The sequence below is a fragment of the Cyprinodon variegatus genome, unplaced genomic scaffold, assembly GCF_000732505.1.
Source record: "Cyprinodon variegatus isolate N-32 unplaced genomic scaffold, C_variegatus-1.0 Scaffold393, whole genome shotgun sequence".
NCBI classification, from domain to species: Eukaryota; Metazoa; Chordata; class Actinopteri; order Cyprinodontiformes; family Cyprinodontidae; genus Cyprinodon; species Cyprinodon variegatus.
The window spans coordinates 713897-728526 of record NW_015150846.1 but is presented as its reverse complement, the minus strand read 5'-3'; the positions used below and the strand labels follow the sequence as shown (position 1 = coordinate 728526).

General features: G+C 35.6%; 1 protein-coding gene and 1 long non-coding RNA gene across 6 annotated transcripts in view; both read right to left on the bottom strand.

The window, feature by feature from the left end:
- Positions 1-2119: 2119 nt before the first annotated feature.
- On the bottom strand, positions 2120-12094 carry LOC107092750 (kinesin-like calmodulin-binding protein). Of its 5 annotated transcripts, none has more exons than XM_015387383.1 (20): positions 11285-12094; positions 10760-10869; positions 9407-9499; positions 9209-9331; positions 8936-9028; positions 8786-8846; positions 8565-8695; positions 8089-8265; positions 7820-7983; positions 7588-7694; positions 7060-7166; positions 6366-6465; positions 6067-6259; positions 5818-5998; positions 4276-4513; positions 3900-4060; positions 2897-3001; positions 2692-2789; positions 2526-2604; positions 2120-2402 (listed from the first exon to the last, which is right to left on the bottom strand). In XM_015387383.1, exons 1-20 carry the CDS (start codon positions 11466-11468, stop codon positions 2352-2354), a joined length of 2556 nt encoding a protein of 851 aa, XP_015242869.1. In that variant the 5' UTR covers positions 11469-12094; the 3' UTR covers positions 2120-2351. The 5 variants fall into 5 exon arrangements, 4 of the variants coding, with proteins under 4 accessions (XP_015242869.1, XP_015242870.1, XP_015242871.1 ...); XM_015387384.1 differs by having other exon boundaries at positions 11258-11403; XM_015387385.1 differs by lacking the exons at positions 7820-7983; positions 8089-8265 and having other exon boundaries at positions 8590-8695.
- A 1795-nt stretch (positions 12095-13889) lies between these two features.
- Positions 13890-14630, bottom strand: part of LOC107092749 — a 3377-nt gene continuing 2636 nt past the window's right edge. The window contains exons 3-4 of the long non-coding RNA XR_001481587.1: positions 14351-14533; positions 13890-14199 (exon numbers count right to left, since the gene is read on the bottom strand). This is a non-coding gene — a long non-coding RNA (uncharacterized LOC107092749). The remainder of the gene's footprint in view (positions 14200-14350; positions 14534-14630) is intronic.

Sequence of the window (14630 nt, the reverse complement as noted above, 5' to 3'; positions counted from 1 at the left end):
ATTAGGAGAGCCTGACAATTAGGATTGGGCCAAGTTACAGTTTGAAAAACAATAAAAAAAAAAAAAGTCCAAACTCAGATCTAAAATTTTATCCTAACAGCAAATATTTTGAAAGCAGACAGCTTTTGAAATTGGACAAAAACAAACATCAATCTATAAAGAAATTAAAAACAAAATAAAATATGGAAATAACATGGCTTGTTTTTTTTTTCATTGGAGAAAAACGTTTAAGTCTTTCCACATATTCTTAGTTTAACATAAATATCCTTTCATCTAAGCCATTCCCTTTTAGCTTTACAGAATATTTAGTGTCATTGTTTGCATTTATCACCGTCAATCTTCCGATTTAGTCTGACCAGTTTTCCTCTTTCTGTTTAAGAAATGCCTCTACTCAGCATGATGTTGCCACCACTGTGTCCCAACATAAGCATTGTTGTCCAGGTTTGTTTGCAGTACATACATAGTATTGTACTGTATATATAGGCTTAAAAGGTTTTTATGTTGTTCTCATCTCACCTGGGTGCTTTTTTACACACGTTTGCTGTTTCTCAAACATAGCTTGTGGCAAACTGCAATCAGAATTTCCAGTCACTTTCTTGCCACTCTTCCATAGAGACAAGATTTGTAGAGCATTTCAGAGTAAAACAAGGGACTTTTTTTATTTGTATTTTTTTAGAAAATGTGAAAACAATTAATTTTATTATCAACATATAAGGTACATATAAAATCTGTATTAAAATGTATCTAAATCAATAATGTATTGAACATGTGAAGCAAACATAAAAGGTATAGCATTTTTTAAAATAAATAGATAAACACAAAAGTTAATTTTGCTGATTTTCTGGTGTGAGTGAGCTTCCTGTTACAGAGAGGATCTTTGCTGGTGGCTGGGCCGCCCCTGATGTTACACACCTGAAACACATCTCAATCAAGATGACAAGCGTGTACATAAGGAGGTGAATTATCATTCTTTGATGGATGATTACCCCTTATGGTATTCCAGCCCAAGACCTAAACCAGGAATATCCTTGTAGAAATTTTAATTTGGACTCTGATCTTGTTCCAGACAATTAGTGAAACTCATTTAATCTGCAAGCTTCATGGAAAAGGTCTTACCTGTTTGTTCTCAATCTTCATCACCTGCTTGCTCTCCAGCACAAAGTCTCTTGCAAGTACCAACCTGAGATTTCACAACCAGCTCCTTCCTGATCAGTCTGCTTTCTTGCCTGAGACCAATCAGAAAGTTCGACTAACTTCCTGCAGTTCTCCACTTCTAGATTCTTGTTACTTTTTGTGAATAAAATGTTAAAACTCACTGGTTCTCCATGTGATTCTGCATATCATTGCATATTATATCCATATTATTGTGTTTCATTCTGTTTCTATTCTCCCATTCTACAGTATTTGTTAAAGTCCTCCCCAACTTCATTTCTCTACTTTGTCTCATCTCACTAGCTTCATCTGGTCAATTCCTGTTTGGCAGTGGCACCATGCTGGAGAGAAATATCAGTTGGGCTTTTATCATCAATACTTTTTGTTAGATATGATATTTAGGCCTATTTTTCGGTGTGTAGTCCTTTTTCTCAACTAGACAACTATGGGTTCTGCTTCTACTGGGACTAACTGTATGTGGTTTAACTCTTTGGCTTGAATCCAGCTCAGAGCTTGTCTGCTTAACTGGTTCTTTCCTAGATAGACCCATCTATGGAGCTAGTTCATCGTGACCTTATCTAACATAGAAATATTTATGAATCAGTGCTTCAATGTTTTTGCATGTCTCCTTGCATGCTTGGAGTGATGGATTGCTCTACAGTCATTGAAAAAATGCAAGTAAATGTCTACTGTCACCAATTGCTCATCCAAGAAGAGAATGTCTTGTAAGTCATTGACTCTATGCCATCAGCTGGTTTTCCTTAGAAAACTTTGAGCCAGTATGATGGGATTGAATTGTCTCTGTAAAGTGTCTTGAGGTGACATGTTGTGAAGACATGCTATATAAATAAACAGAATTGATTTGTCATTAAAGAAAAAAAATAGTAAACCCATTCAGAGCTTTCAGTCTGCTGAAAAATCCAACAGAAAATCTGCTTTTTGCATTGAATTTTTAATTACACTGGATTGTGCTTTGAAGTACAAATTCGTTGCATGTGTTTTTAGACACATAGTGAATTAAAGGACATTTATTGATTTAGCTCCATTCATCAGTATCCATTTACAAATACTCTGCAATCCTCCAATAAAACAAATGTTATTTTCCAGCATTGTGATCTTTATCCAGTATTGAAAATGAATATAGATTTTAATGAAAGATTAAAACATGACACAAAACACAACATGCAGCTCCGCATCCCTCAGACATCCACCTCTTCCACTGTCTGTCCAGATTTCAGCTTCATGATCACCTTTCAGAAACAGAGATAAGCAAACAGCTTGAAGTCCATTCAACTGTTTAGTCTTACATGCTTTTTTTACTCACTTACAGGAGGGATTTATATGAATGCATTACATATTAAAAATGGACACACCTCCTTCAGCTGGGCGATCTCTTTACTGTCCACATTTCTCTGAGCGTTGTTAGTTATGGCCTTCACTCTGGTTGCATAACTGAAAGGTCCATCCGGTTCAAATGTCACTATTAGGATAGTTTCCAGCTCAGTACATAAATAATTGTCTTCTGTGTCTAATTCTTACATGAGGGAAGTGATAGTTTCCTCAAGGTTGTGTTCTGATGGGGAGATGTTGACAATCATGAGGGTTTTGGCGTTTCCACCCAAAGAGTCCTGCATAACCTGACAAATATGCAGAAGAGACAATATTATCCAGGAGCATTTTTAATTTTTATCAGGTTATAGTTTACTGCATATTTCTTATATCATTTGCAGTCTTGGAACAACACCTGTGTTAGCTTGCTGTTCCTGTACGGTACATGCGGCAGCTCTGCAGACAAAGCAGAGATCACATCACCCAAGGCACTCAGAGACTTGTTGATTGAGTTTGCCTCCTGCAAAAAGTGAAATAGCACATTGTTCAAATTTACATTTTTAGGCTGGAATTGTTTTGATATTTCATTTTAGATATAAAGTAACTTGCAAACCCCTGCAGACCCCCAAACGTACAATATTTTAATTTGATTATGCATAATCAAGAGGCATTCTTGATTAGTCTACTATTAATAACTGAAAAAGTTTCACATTGATATTCAATCTTCTTTGATTCGATACTTCAAAATAAAATTCTGTCAAACCAGTTATCTTCAGAAAGCCCATTATTGGTCAACTAACAAGTTACAGTTCAGTTGAATCTCTTGAAATTAATCAATGTTGCTGTTCTGTAAAGACAAGGCAAGCCTATTTATATAGCACATTTCAGATGCAAGATCATTCAAAGTGCTGTACACAAGAAAAAAATAAACTAAATGTACATTGTAGTGGCATATTCAAAACAAATAATTAAAGAGAATAAAAGTGAATCAATAAAATAAGATAATTACATAAAAAAGATAAAAATGATAGATTAAAAAAAAAAAGAACCAAAATTAAAGGTTTGCTATGAAAATTGATTAATAACACAAATGCCAAGAAATGCAGTAGACAGGTGAGAGATAAACCTGTGGAGAAGAATAATGCAAGGTTAGATTCTACTTTTATTTTTAAAGCCTTCGGTTTTATTTTGTTTTTTTTCACAGAGATTATGCTTAATCTACTGTCTGAAAGTAGAAAGACTATTGCACAACTTAAAACCTACTAAAATAAGTTCTAGCTCATTCTGGGGTGGGGCGTGATGAGTTTTAATTCACCCCACTCCACATTTAGCATTATTTCCTAAAATCATAATTACAGTTTGTGTACAATGTGTAAACCTTAACCCTAGGTACTTTGCATTGTAACAAATAAGCACACCTTAAGCTGGTGGTCCTTGGCACCGGTCTTTGCTGCCCTTTCACTCCCTGCCAGGTCGACAAGGCTTAGCTTTCCTGAGTTCACACTCCCATTAGTCAGATTCCTGCTTTCCACCATGATGCCAACAATAAGATGAGAGCGGGAACTCTCCACATTCATCTCTTGACAACAGCAGCAATACGAAAACCAACAACAAATACTGTTAGTTTGGAAATGTGACGCAGCCTTGTTCTGAGTTAATAATATGCTATTAATGCACTCAACCAAATTGATGTTTTTTCTTCTCATCAGGTCAATAATGGCATATGGTGCTGTCATTCACAAACTGCAGCTTAAAGAATTAATCCAAGCCTGGTTTGAACTGGGTGACACTCACTGGTGGCGGAGATGTGTCGGTTGGCACAAGCCTGCTGGAACAGTGCATAAAGCTCCTGGGCACTGGAAGCCTCCTTTGTCTCTGCTCCTTGGGCAAACACAACCCCCTTTCTGTTCCGTTTGATCTCCACCCGCCTAGTCGGGCCATGGGGTTGTGTTTGGGCATGGGCCTCACCCGTCTGGCTCACAAAGAGGTCCTGCAGCCTGTCGTTGTACAGCTCCAGCATATAGGCGGAGACCTGAGGAAAGGAGGAAATGAACTCAGTTACATTTAGAAGAAAATTGACTGTTAGGAGTCGTTTTACTACATTGTACTTTTTAACTCTGCTTGAGTAAAAATATGATAAGGGAATCACTACTCTTACTTTCTTAAAATTCCTGGTTACTCTTTCCGTTGTAACTATTCTAACCTATATATATACCATACTGCAAATATTGAAGTCATAAGTTTTATAATAAAACATATTAAAAAAATTGTTTGTTTTGTAGCTACAGTGTAACAACTGATTGTCTAACAGTTTGTTTTATTTTTAATTTCTTCTTATCTTACTCGTCAGACATCATATTTTGAAAGCAGAGGTTGATTTATAAAGTACAAATACTTCATTACTTTACTTAAGTAGAAATTTTGGCTATTGATACTTTACTGGAGTAGTTATTTCATAAGACAACTTTTTACTTCTACTACTTATTTTTCATGCAGTTATCTCTAGTTTCCTTACATTTTAAAAATATACTTGTTAGTTTTGTTTCATTTAAGTATTTTTTTTTTTTTTTTTGCTAGGGCCTGTTGGTATTTTAAATAAAAATAAACAACATTAAAAAAAAAATTGTTTCATCCAGACAATTCATTTCTTTTGGTTGGAATCAGTGCTGCATCAACTTGTTGGTCGCCACAATCCAGATTAAATATTCCATGAAGATGATGCAAAGTTAAATTTGACACTCTTGTCATTAGTTATAAAACTAAGAAATTTAAGTATAAGGAAGTTATCATTAAGAATTGTGGAAAAATATTCCTTTGATTATAAACACTATAACGTTTGAAGAATCTGTCCGTAACATTTTTTCCTGAATTACTTTTATACTTAAAGTAGTCTTTTACTTTGACATTTTAACTTAGTAAAAAGCTTAAGTTAATACTCTGAACTTTTACAAAAGTATTTTATTAAACAGTAGGATTTATACTTGTACTTAAGTAATAAACATTAATACTTTTGACACTTCTGTTTGAAAGGAACTTTATATGTTATAAAGCTTTACACAATTTTAAAATATTAAGTTAGATGTTATGGTCATAAATAACACTGTAAGTAGATCAGTATTGGTTAGCGTTGCACAAAAAACTTTTTGACTATTGCTTGAGTAAAGTCGTAAATTATTTTTGTTTTTTTTTCTCCATTTGTTTGAGTAAAAATATGATGAAGTAGTTCTACTTATATTTAAGTACAATTTTGGGGTACTCTACCCTCCTCTGGGATTAAGAGGCACCACAACTGGAGGGAAAGAAAAACAGGAGGGAGCAATGGGAAGCCGATAATACCTTGAAGTCAAATTTAGAGGTGTTCTCCTGCATGATGTTAAATATGGCGTTAAACGATCTAGGCATAATCCCAGGGTTCTTCTGATCTTTGTCCCCAACCATGGTAAAAGTTTTCCCTGAGCCTGTCTGGCCATAGGCAAAGATACAAACATTGAAGCCATCGATGACTGACTGCATCAGCCTGTTGGGGAGGAACAAAGCTGTAAGTCAGTCCAGACAGAACTTTATTTGATGTCTGCATCGTTTCACCTGTTTACGTCCTGAAACAAGTCTTCCTGAGAGGCCTCTGCACTGAACACTTTATCAAACTGAAACTCTCTAAGCCCACGGAGAGTTTCCACGGAAACAGAGTAATCATCTAATTTATCCACCACAATGGCCCCACCCTGTGTGGCTTCACTGCGGTTCACTGGACGGATTCGACAGAACACCCTGATTTTACCTGGTCGGGATCAAACAGAAGTATAGATAGAGAAATAGAATCAATTTAATTTTTTTATTTTTATTGCTGAGTCAAAACCGATGTCAAGTGGATAATATTTGTGTACCTTTCATTTCTTCCACCATGTTGTAATATTTTTTCCTCATTGCCCTTTCTGTTGTGTAATTCTCAATCACTTTCTTTTTCTCTTCCTTTTCTCGCTTCAACTAAAACACAATGAAAAAGCTCATGGAAATCTGGGGAGGTTGATGATGAAATGTGCATTTAAAAAACTCTTACTTTAAATGGTTAGGATACATTTCCAGCATTACTTCAGTAAGCAGTAGCCTGTAGGGTCTACTTTAAAAGCCCATCCGTAAAATAGTAAATAAGTACTTAGAGACAGCCTAAAAAGAAAATCTTATAGCCTTAAATTTAACCCAACCATTAAGCCCAAAAACTAAACATTTAATTCTGAAGAATAAGATTTTCCTTTTAAACTTTATTTGTTTTTATTTTATTTTAAACTTTACCACCATGTTTTGAATTAGTGTGCTGTTGTTGCCACACATTAAAAATGATTCTATTCTATTCGATAACCCTGCAAGGATTAAGGAGGTATAAATGGGTGGATTTGGAGCAAAATGCTTAGTATCTGTTTTTTGTAGCATTCAATCTGTTGTAATTTAAAAGCATAAAAGAAACCCATCCACATAAAGCCCATAACAGTCTCTAGTCTAGAGGCCCATAACTGCGTAATCTACATACAGTTCTGGAAATGAGGACTTATGTCATTGTGGGGTTTTTAAATAAACACCTACCTGATCCTGCAGCAGGAGAAGTTGATGGCCAACAACTTTTATGGACCTTTGTGAGGTTGAAAGTGTCTCTTGTCCCACAACGTCCTCCAGTTCAGACATTTCACAATCTGAGCAGGGAGGACATTTCAAACTTAAATAAAAGGTTTGCACAATTTCTCAGAGAAGAAATTTAAAATTGATGATTTGCTGTGTTTGTAAGAATAATGTAATCACAATTTTAGAATTAAACTTAAGATGCTAGTTCAATAGAGGATTGGTTTCATTCATCGTCTGTTTTCTACTGATAGTTGATGTGTTTAAATTGGTTGGCTCGTTTACAAGAAACAGCGGATGGGAAATTAATTTTTTTACAAATACTTGCTGCGGACCCATAATTTGGAAACATGAATCAAAGTCTATCAAAGTTAATCTGCAAATTGATACACCTCTTTTCTTAGTCAAACTCTGGTAGATTATTTGATCAGTGTTTTGACCATTAAGGCTATTTTAAATGTATGTACATCCCGTGGATCTTAGATTTGAACTCACCGTTCAAAACAGGGCTTTCTCCAGTTCTGAGGCAATCCAAAGCAATTTGACAGACCTCACACTCCCTCACTGCCTCTTGAAGAAAAGACAAACTTGACTCATCTGATCTGCAAGGTAAAGGAAAACAGAAAACTGCATTTCTGATCATTTTGCTCACTGAAAGTATGTATTCAATGATTTCAGCATATGGAAAGCCATGTTAGCTTTATGCACACTATCAATGATCTCTGACCCCTCTTGATTGGAGGGCCTTTCTTTATCATTGCTGTCTTCTTTAGTGCTTTGACGGTGCAGACGCAGTTTTTCCCGGGCTTCAGCCAGAGCGACCTGATTGTCTTCAATCATTTGGTCCAAAAGAGCTCTTGACTCAGCCACTGCACTAGTGATTTCATGGGCCTTGAGGAAAATGGGTTTTTTTAAAGTATCAAGACAGTAATTATGAAGTTGAACATTTGAGCAATAGCTTGATGACAGTTTTTCTGCACATTGTTGAAATAACACCTTGGTTATGACAATGGGGAGCAGGATGCTGCAGTGTGGTTGTGGGACAGGAGGGATGGGGCTCCTCTCTGCTTCCAGCAACTCAGTGATCTCCCTTTCCTTCTGATACAGGCTCTCCTTAAGCTCCTCCAACCGGGCATTAGCTCCCTCCAGTGGCTGATCAGAGACAGCGCATGTCTGAGCACAGATGGAGAGTGGCAATAACTCACTCTAGGATTCAGATCACAATTAGACAAACTATCCAAAATAAATAACTTAAATATAAAATTTAAATGATTATCTAATTTAATAGCTAAATAAGCAATCGCTAGGCCACATGAAAACCTTCATTGAGTTTTTTTTTAAACCACATTTGTGATGGCTGGACCAGGTATTCCACTTAAAGTATTTTTTTTTTAAATCTCTCATATGAAGAATAAAACTTATGCGTTGAAATAATAAAATAATCTTGTCATTCCGCTGATGATCCAACCCACCATAGTTTGTTCTTTGTTAACTGACCCTTGCTCCTCCTCTGCTGATTCATGTGGCTCCTGTGATGATGAAACTGTCAACATTTCTTGAACTTGCCCAATTTCTTGTCTGGCCATCTGCAGCTCATGCAATGCTGTTTAAATTAGCATGCAGACAATTGAAAAAAAGATGCAAGTTTAGCATTATTTTGGTTTTGTAAGTCTCTAAATGTTGCTTTACTCACTGGAGGCCTGGTGGCAGTGCATGATATCCAGCCTGCTGGAGAACAGCTCCAGCATCTTGCTCTGAAAGCAATTGTAAATTTTAGTTGATTTCTGCTCTTCTCCAATATTACCACTAGAGTGTGCTGTGGTTTAAAAGTTTTAAAGCCTGCCTTTTCTTCCTGCCATTGCAGGGCCTCTTCTTTCCATCTTCTCCTCTCTACTCTCTGCTCCACCAGCAGCTGCTCATTCTGAGCAGTCAGCTCCTGTAGCACACAGTGTGACTCAGACTGTTTGCTGTGTATACAGCACACTGGAGTTATATCCTCTACTTTTCAGCCACGTGTGCACAGAAATAATGATTAGTGATTTTAAATGTTTGCTTTAGAAACACAAAAAGGAAAGGCTGCAAGAGTAAAAGGAAGGTTTGAAAACTTATGACTGACTGTGACTTTCTTCTCCCAGTCGGCTTTCTTCTTTTCCACATTGTTACGATAGACCTCCAAGAATCTCCTCAGGGTATTCAGTTTGTTCTGATAGTGAAATGTGACTTTTTGCTTGATCCATTCCTGCTAACACATGCAGAACTTCATTGGTGATTAAGTTTAATTTTACAGATACACGCTACTTTCTACTTTTTTCACCTGTGATTCCTGAGTTTTGGTCTGGAAATTCGCCTCTAGTTCCTGTACTGTTTGCAGATGCCTTTTCTTCATTACTTTCATGTCCTCAACAATCTGTTTGTGCACAATATGTTGCAAGTAAGCCCAAATATACAAAACTTCATCTTTGACCGCCTGTCTTCAAGGTAGCATCTTGAGGGCAACCATGTGAGTGTGAGTAAGAAAAAAACACAGCACATCTGACTGTAGCTTCATTGTTTTTACCCATGTGCTCACAGTTGAACAACTGCACAAAGACGTCATGATGTTTGCCTGACTTTCAGCAATGAATGCTTTAAGGCAGGGGTGTCAAACTGGTTCCAGAAAGGGCCGTGTGGCTGCAGGTTTTCTTTCCAACCAAGCAATAGGACACCAGACTCCAGTCATCTCATCTTAGGGAGTCCAATCTGAATATGATGACCTAATGAGATGACTGGAGTCTGGTGTGCTATTGCTTGGTTGGAAAGAAAACCTGCAGCCACACGGCCCTTTCTGGAACCAGTTTGACACCCCTGCTTTAAGGAGATGCAAATGAATTTTTTTTTGTGTGTGTGTTTGTGTTCACTTTAATTTACATTAGTTATAGTTAGTCTTTTAGAGATGTACGCTACCTTTTTTTTTTTACATTATGTTGTTTAAATCCTGAACATTAATGTATTTGTTGGATTTTTTTCTCATAGCCAAATAAAGAATAGTTCAAAACTGTGCAGCAAAGGATGTTCATTTATTTCTTATATATATATATATATATATATAAAACTAAAGATAGGGCCAAATTTACTTTATGGCCCCTGGGTAAGAAAATCGAGCCACCTTCATCTGCAGTTAAAAGTCTTTAATTGTAGCCTTCTTTTAAGTTTGCTAATTCAAAAACAGGAATTTTCCCATCCTTTTTTGCAAAACGACCCAAGTTGTTTGCAGTGGCGCCAAAGTCCCTGACATGTTTAAACTTGGGACATAGTTCTAAGAATTAATCCAACACTAAACCACTGATTTGTGTTTAAGCACAATTTGTTCAGTATTATTAAAAATTATAATCTGTACTGTTATAGCAGAGATTAATTTTTTCTCAATACCAGTACACTGTTATTAAGGTGAACTTTACAGACAGCTGATTTAATGTTGTGGTATTAGACAAAACAGAGCTTAAGACAAAGGCTCCCATTTTTATATATTTTATAAAATATTGGGAAAAAAATGCTTTTCCACTATAATTTGGTTCTTGGAGTTAATCTATTACATAAAATCATATGAATACCCACTTATGGATGTAAGAAATAAAAAAGCTCAGCCTGTATGAAAGCTCTACTTGTTTTTCCTGCACTGCTACTTTACCTGAGCGATGCAGAGCTCTGCCGACTCATAGGGGATGTAAATCTTGAGGTGCTGTGAGCTCTCAGCTTCTCTGGCATCACTGCTAAATCCCAGCTGGGATTCTGATGACCCTGCATAAAAGTAAATGGGGAAGATTTAAGCAACCCCCTCAAATTGTTATCCAAAATCAACCCCTCATCAGCCATCTATGGTGTCTTGGTCCTCAAATTTTAAAGTACTTATACTCTGCTTCAGTTTTCATTCGGTCCAAATCCAGTAAATTAAATTTCAAAGAAAGAACATGTTCTGTCTCTTTAGCTCTGAACAGTTGAAAAATAGGATTTCATGTCATAGCAATATGTTAGAAGTAGGCCAATATGGGCAAATTTATCATTTGTGTCCCTTGGTTTTTTTAATCTTTGATGAAAATAAAAAATGTTAATTTTTTTCATGTAAATTACTTTTATTCAAAGCATATATCTAAAATAGTTCCTCAAACCCTCCTTCACTGATACTCACACCTCATATTATTATTTTTCTATACACCTGCGGTGATGTCTCGTCCGTTTCGTTTCCTCCTGTCTGCACCAATCCAGCGTCTAAACGCAGCCCACCTCCTCGTCCATACATTTTTGTGATGATAAATGTCTTGTGCAGGACAGGGCGGGGGTTGTTGCAACAAACACAAAGAGTTGAGGGACAAAAAGACAGAGAAGATATCATAGTGCATCAACAGGAATAGGCTATATATCTATATGGTGAAACATGATGGTGGCAGAATCATGCTGTGGTTCATCTTTCAGCAGAAAAAACTTTAAAACTGCAGCCAGATTGGTAATACAACTGGGGTCAAGCTTATTAAATACATCATAAAGTCTGGGGCTGGTTGCTGGCATATAAATTTAACATTTGACTTCATCATTACTGCAACGGTATTATGACTTTAAACCCCTTTATTTTGCAGTTTTAGCCACTTTGTACCCTTTAAAAGGACACATGCCTTTACTTTATGACATGATAGACAATTTTTGCTCTTGAAGGCTGGATAGATAGCTTTGATAGGCTGGATAACATGTGGTTTAGAGCAAGGCCCATTCATGCATTACATTGGTTCAATCAAAGGTCAGACCTAAATCTCACAGAGAACCGAAGGCAAGACATCAAAATTATTATTCACAGAAAAGTCCATCCAGACTGAATGACCTTAAAATATGTCGCCAAGAATAATCTGTAAAAAAATGTAGCTTGTTGATTTGCAAAGCACTTTAACAGTGTTTGATCCAAAATGTGCTTTAACATTTTTCCAGACTTTTTTTTTTCAATAGTATCAGCCTGTATACTATTTGCAATAACTGATAGCATATTATGTCTTTTGTTAATTTTCTGACTATTTTGTGTCTATTTTAACATAATATATTAATAGTAAACAGAATTTGACTTCATCATTTATTAACTATTGAGCGAATTTTGTTCCATTATTGTTGCAAACAAAGAACATGTATGTAAATGTAAATTTAAAAAACAACAACAATAAAAATGCAATCAAGAAAGGAAACCTTGAAAAACCTATAATTAAAAGAAGGTTGTGGGAGTAACATCCGGTTTTCTCAAATTTTCTCTTCTATTTTTTTTTAACATTTATTTTTATTTTATTTTTTTTTTTTTTTCAAATTGAATTTCGCTTCAATTTTCATGGTCAAGTTTCCTACAGAGTGACAAATGAAGACACATTTTTATTGGCCTGCATGGCAATAGCAATAACATTTGTACAGTCAAGAGTAAATGTTTGTATTGCATTTGAAGTAAAGATGCATGTGAAAAGCAGTTTAAAAAAAGAATGCAAATGATAAGACTTAATCTTAAAAAGGGAAATCTGAAAAAAAATTAACTGAAAAAAAAAAATAAAAGAAGGAAAATTTAACTTAGAATACAGCAAAGTTCCTTCTGAAAAAAAAGCTTGTTTTTGTTTTTTAAAGTTGCATTTCTTGGATTGCATTGTTTTCAGATTTCCATTTACAAAACTTGTTTTTTGCAACAATAATAAAATACAGTAATGATCAACTTGAATCATCTGTCTTTAAAACAGGATCAGATCAATTCTTTATCTTTGTATATATGATTTGGAAGTTTTCTTTTGAATATTGCCTTGAGATGTTTTTTGTGAATCAGAAATAAAATAAGCTGAACTTTAGTGGACCACAGAACAGTTTTAGCAAAGTTAAATAAAATAAAATACAAATACAAAATGACAAACATTTCTGTTGGGTAATGTCTCCCACCCCATGCATGTTTTCTTGCTGAAATGGAGAGCTCCTTCAGTGACAGACTGCTGCACCCGAAATGCACCAGGGAACGTTATCACAGATCCTTCCTCCCAGAAGCTGTAATACTTTATAACTAATCTCTGTTCCCAACAATCTTAAGTTGTTTTATCAATTCTTATTTTTGCACAGTTTCTGTCTTAGTTAAATAACATGGTTCTGTTCTTTTTTGCACATCTCTGGTGTTGCTGATATTTTCCCCTAATCCATTACTGTTAAAATGGCCACAACTGTATATTGATTTTTTTATTCTCCAGATACAGAGTATTTATATACGGTAATAAAAACACTGAACCTTACAATACTTTAGTGTTTTATTTTCTTATTTGTTACTTTTATAAACTTTTTTAAGGTTCACCTTGTGTGACCGCATCTGCAATAACAGTTTGCTGCTGCTGTAGCACCACAATTTCCGCATTGTGGGACAATAAAGGGATCTATTCTATTCTATTGTATTCTATTCTGACTAGCATTGTGTGTGAAAACATATTTTTGTGAAAATAAATTAGTTTAACCAATTAATGAACATGAACACTTCTTTTTTTTTTTAGGAAAAATTCAGAGACAAATATCCAATAATGTGGCGATTAATTGAACCTTGCCATTAGACTTCCAGTCATACATAAGCCCTGGTAAAGGACTTTTTGCCCTTATTTCCTGGTTATTACCTCCGTTTTACAAGCTAAGTGAAGTTATTATGATACATTTATTTAGTGTTTTAGTACTGCAAAGCAACCTCTACTTTATGGTTGCATTGTCTTGTGAAACATTTATAGTTGTTTTATTAGTTCAATCTGAGAAAAAGAATAAACACATACATTTCAAGAGGATCACATTTTATTTGAGATTAATTGTACAGTTTCATAATAACAGTGTGTTATAGTGTGTGCAGTTAAAACGTGATTTACATTTCTCATAATGGTACACAGAAAAGAGCAGTATTTAATTTTCATATCAACAAAAATGTTAGTTGCCGTTTATGTTTTTAGCTTAAATTTAAAACACTGAATATCTCCACCAAGTAGCATACTTTGAGTCTTTCATCACTCTCTATCTCACATTCCCATCCCATCCCCTCTTTGTTTTCTGGTACAGGAATCTAGGCGTGTCGTCATGCAGTTACTTTCTTCTCAGAAACACCTTTCAGTAGAAAAACAGAAATCATGTCAGGAATCTGAGAGAAAGATCATATAATGTGGAAATGCAGCTGAGACCTTAGCTCCAGAGCAGACAGAAGGTTAACCCCAAAGACTGAAACTAGAGCAAAGCTGAATGAGATCAAAAGTCTGACCTGGTATGTTGTTTCTGTACTGCTGCAACTGGGAAGTGCAAAAGCTTGGACCCGGCCTCTCTTCCTTTAACTCAGGTACACTGCCAGGTAGGTTTTTCAAGCCCTGATCTTCTGCTGGGATATGACTAGCCTGAGTGGGCAGCACAGGCTCCTCAGTTGACTTGATGGTTGTTTCCCAGGCAACTGAGACAGAAAACAACATTCAGATGATCCAACTGGATAAAGTGATATATATATATATATATATATATATATATATATATATATATATATATATATA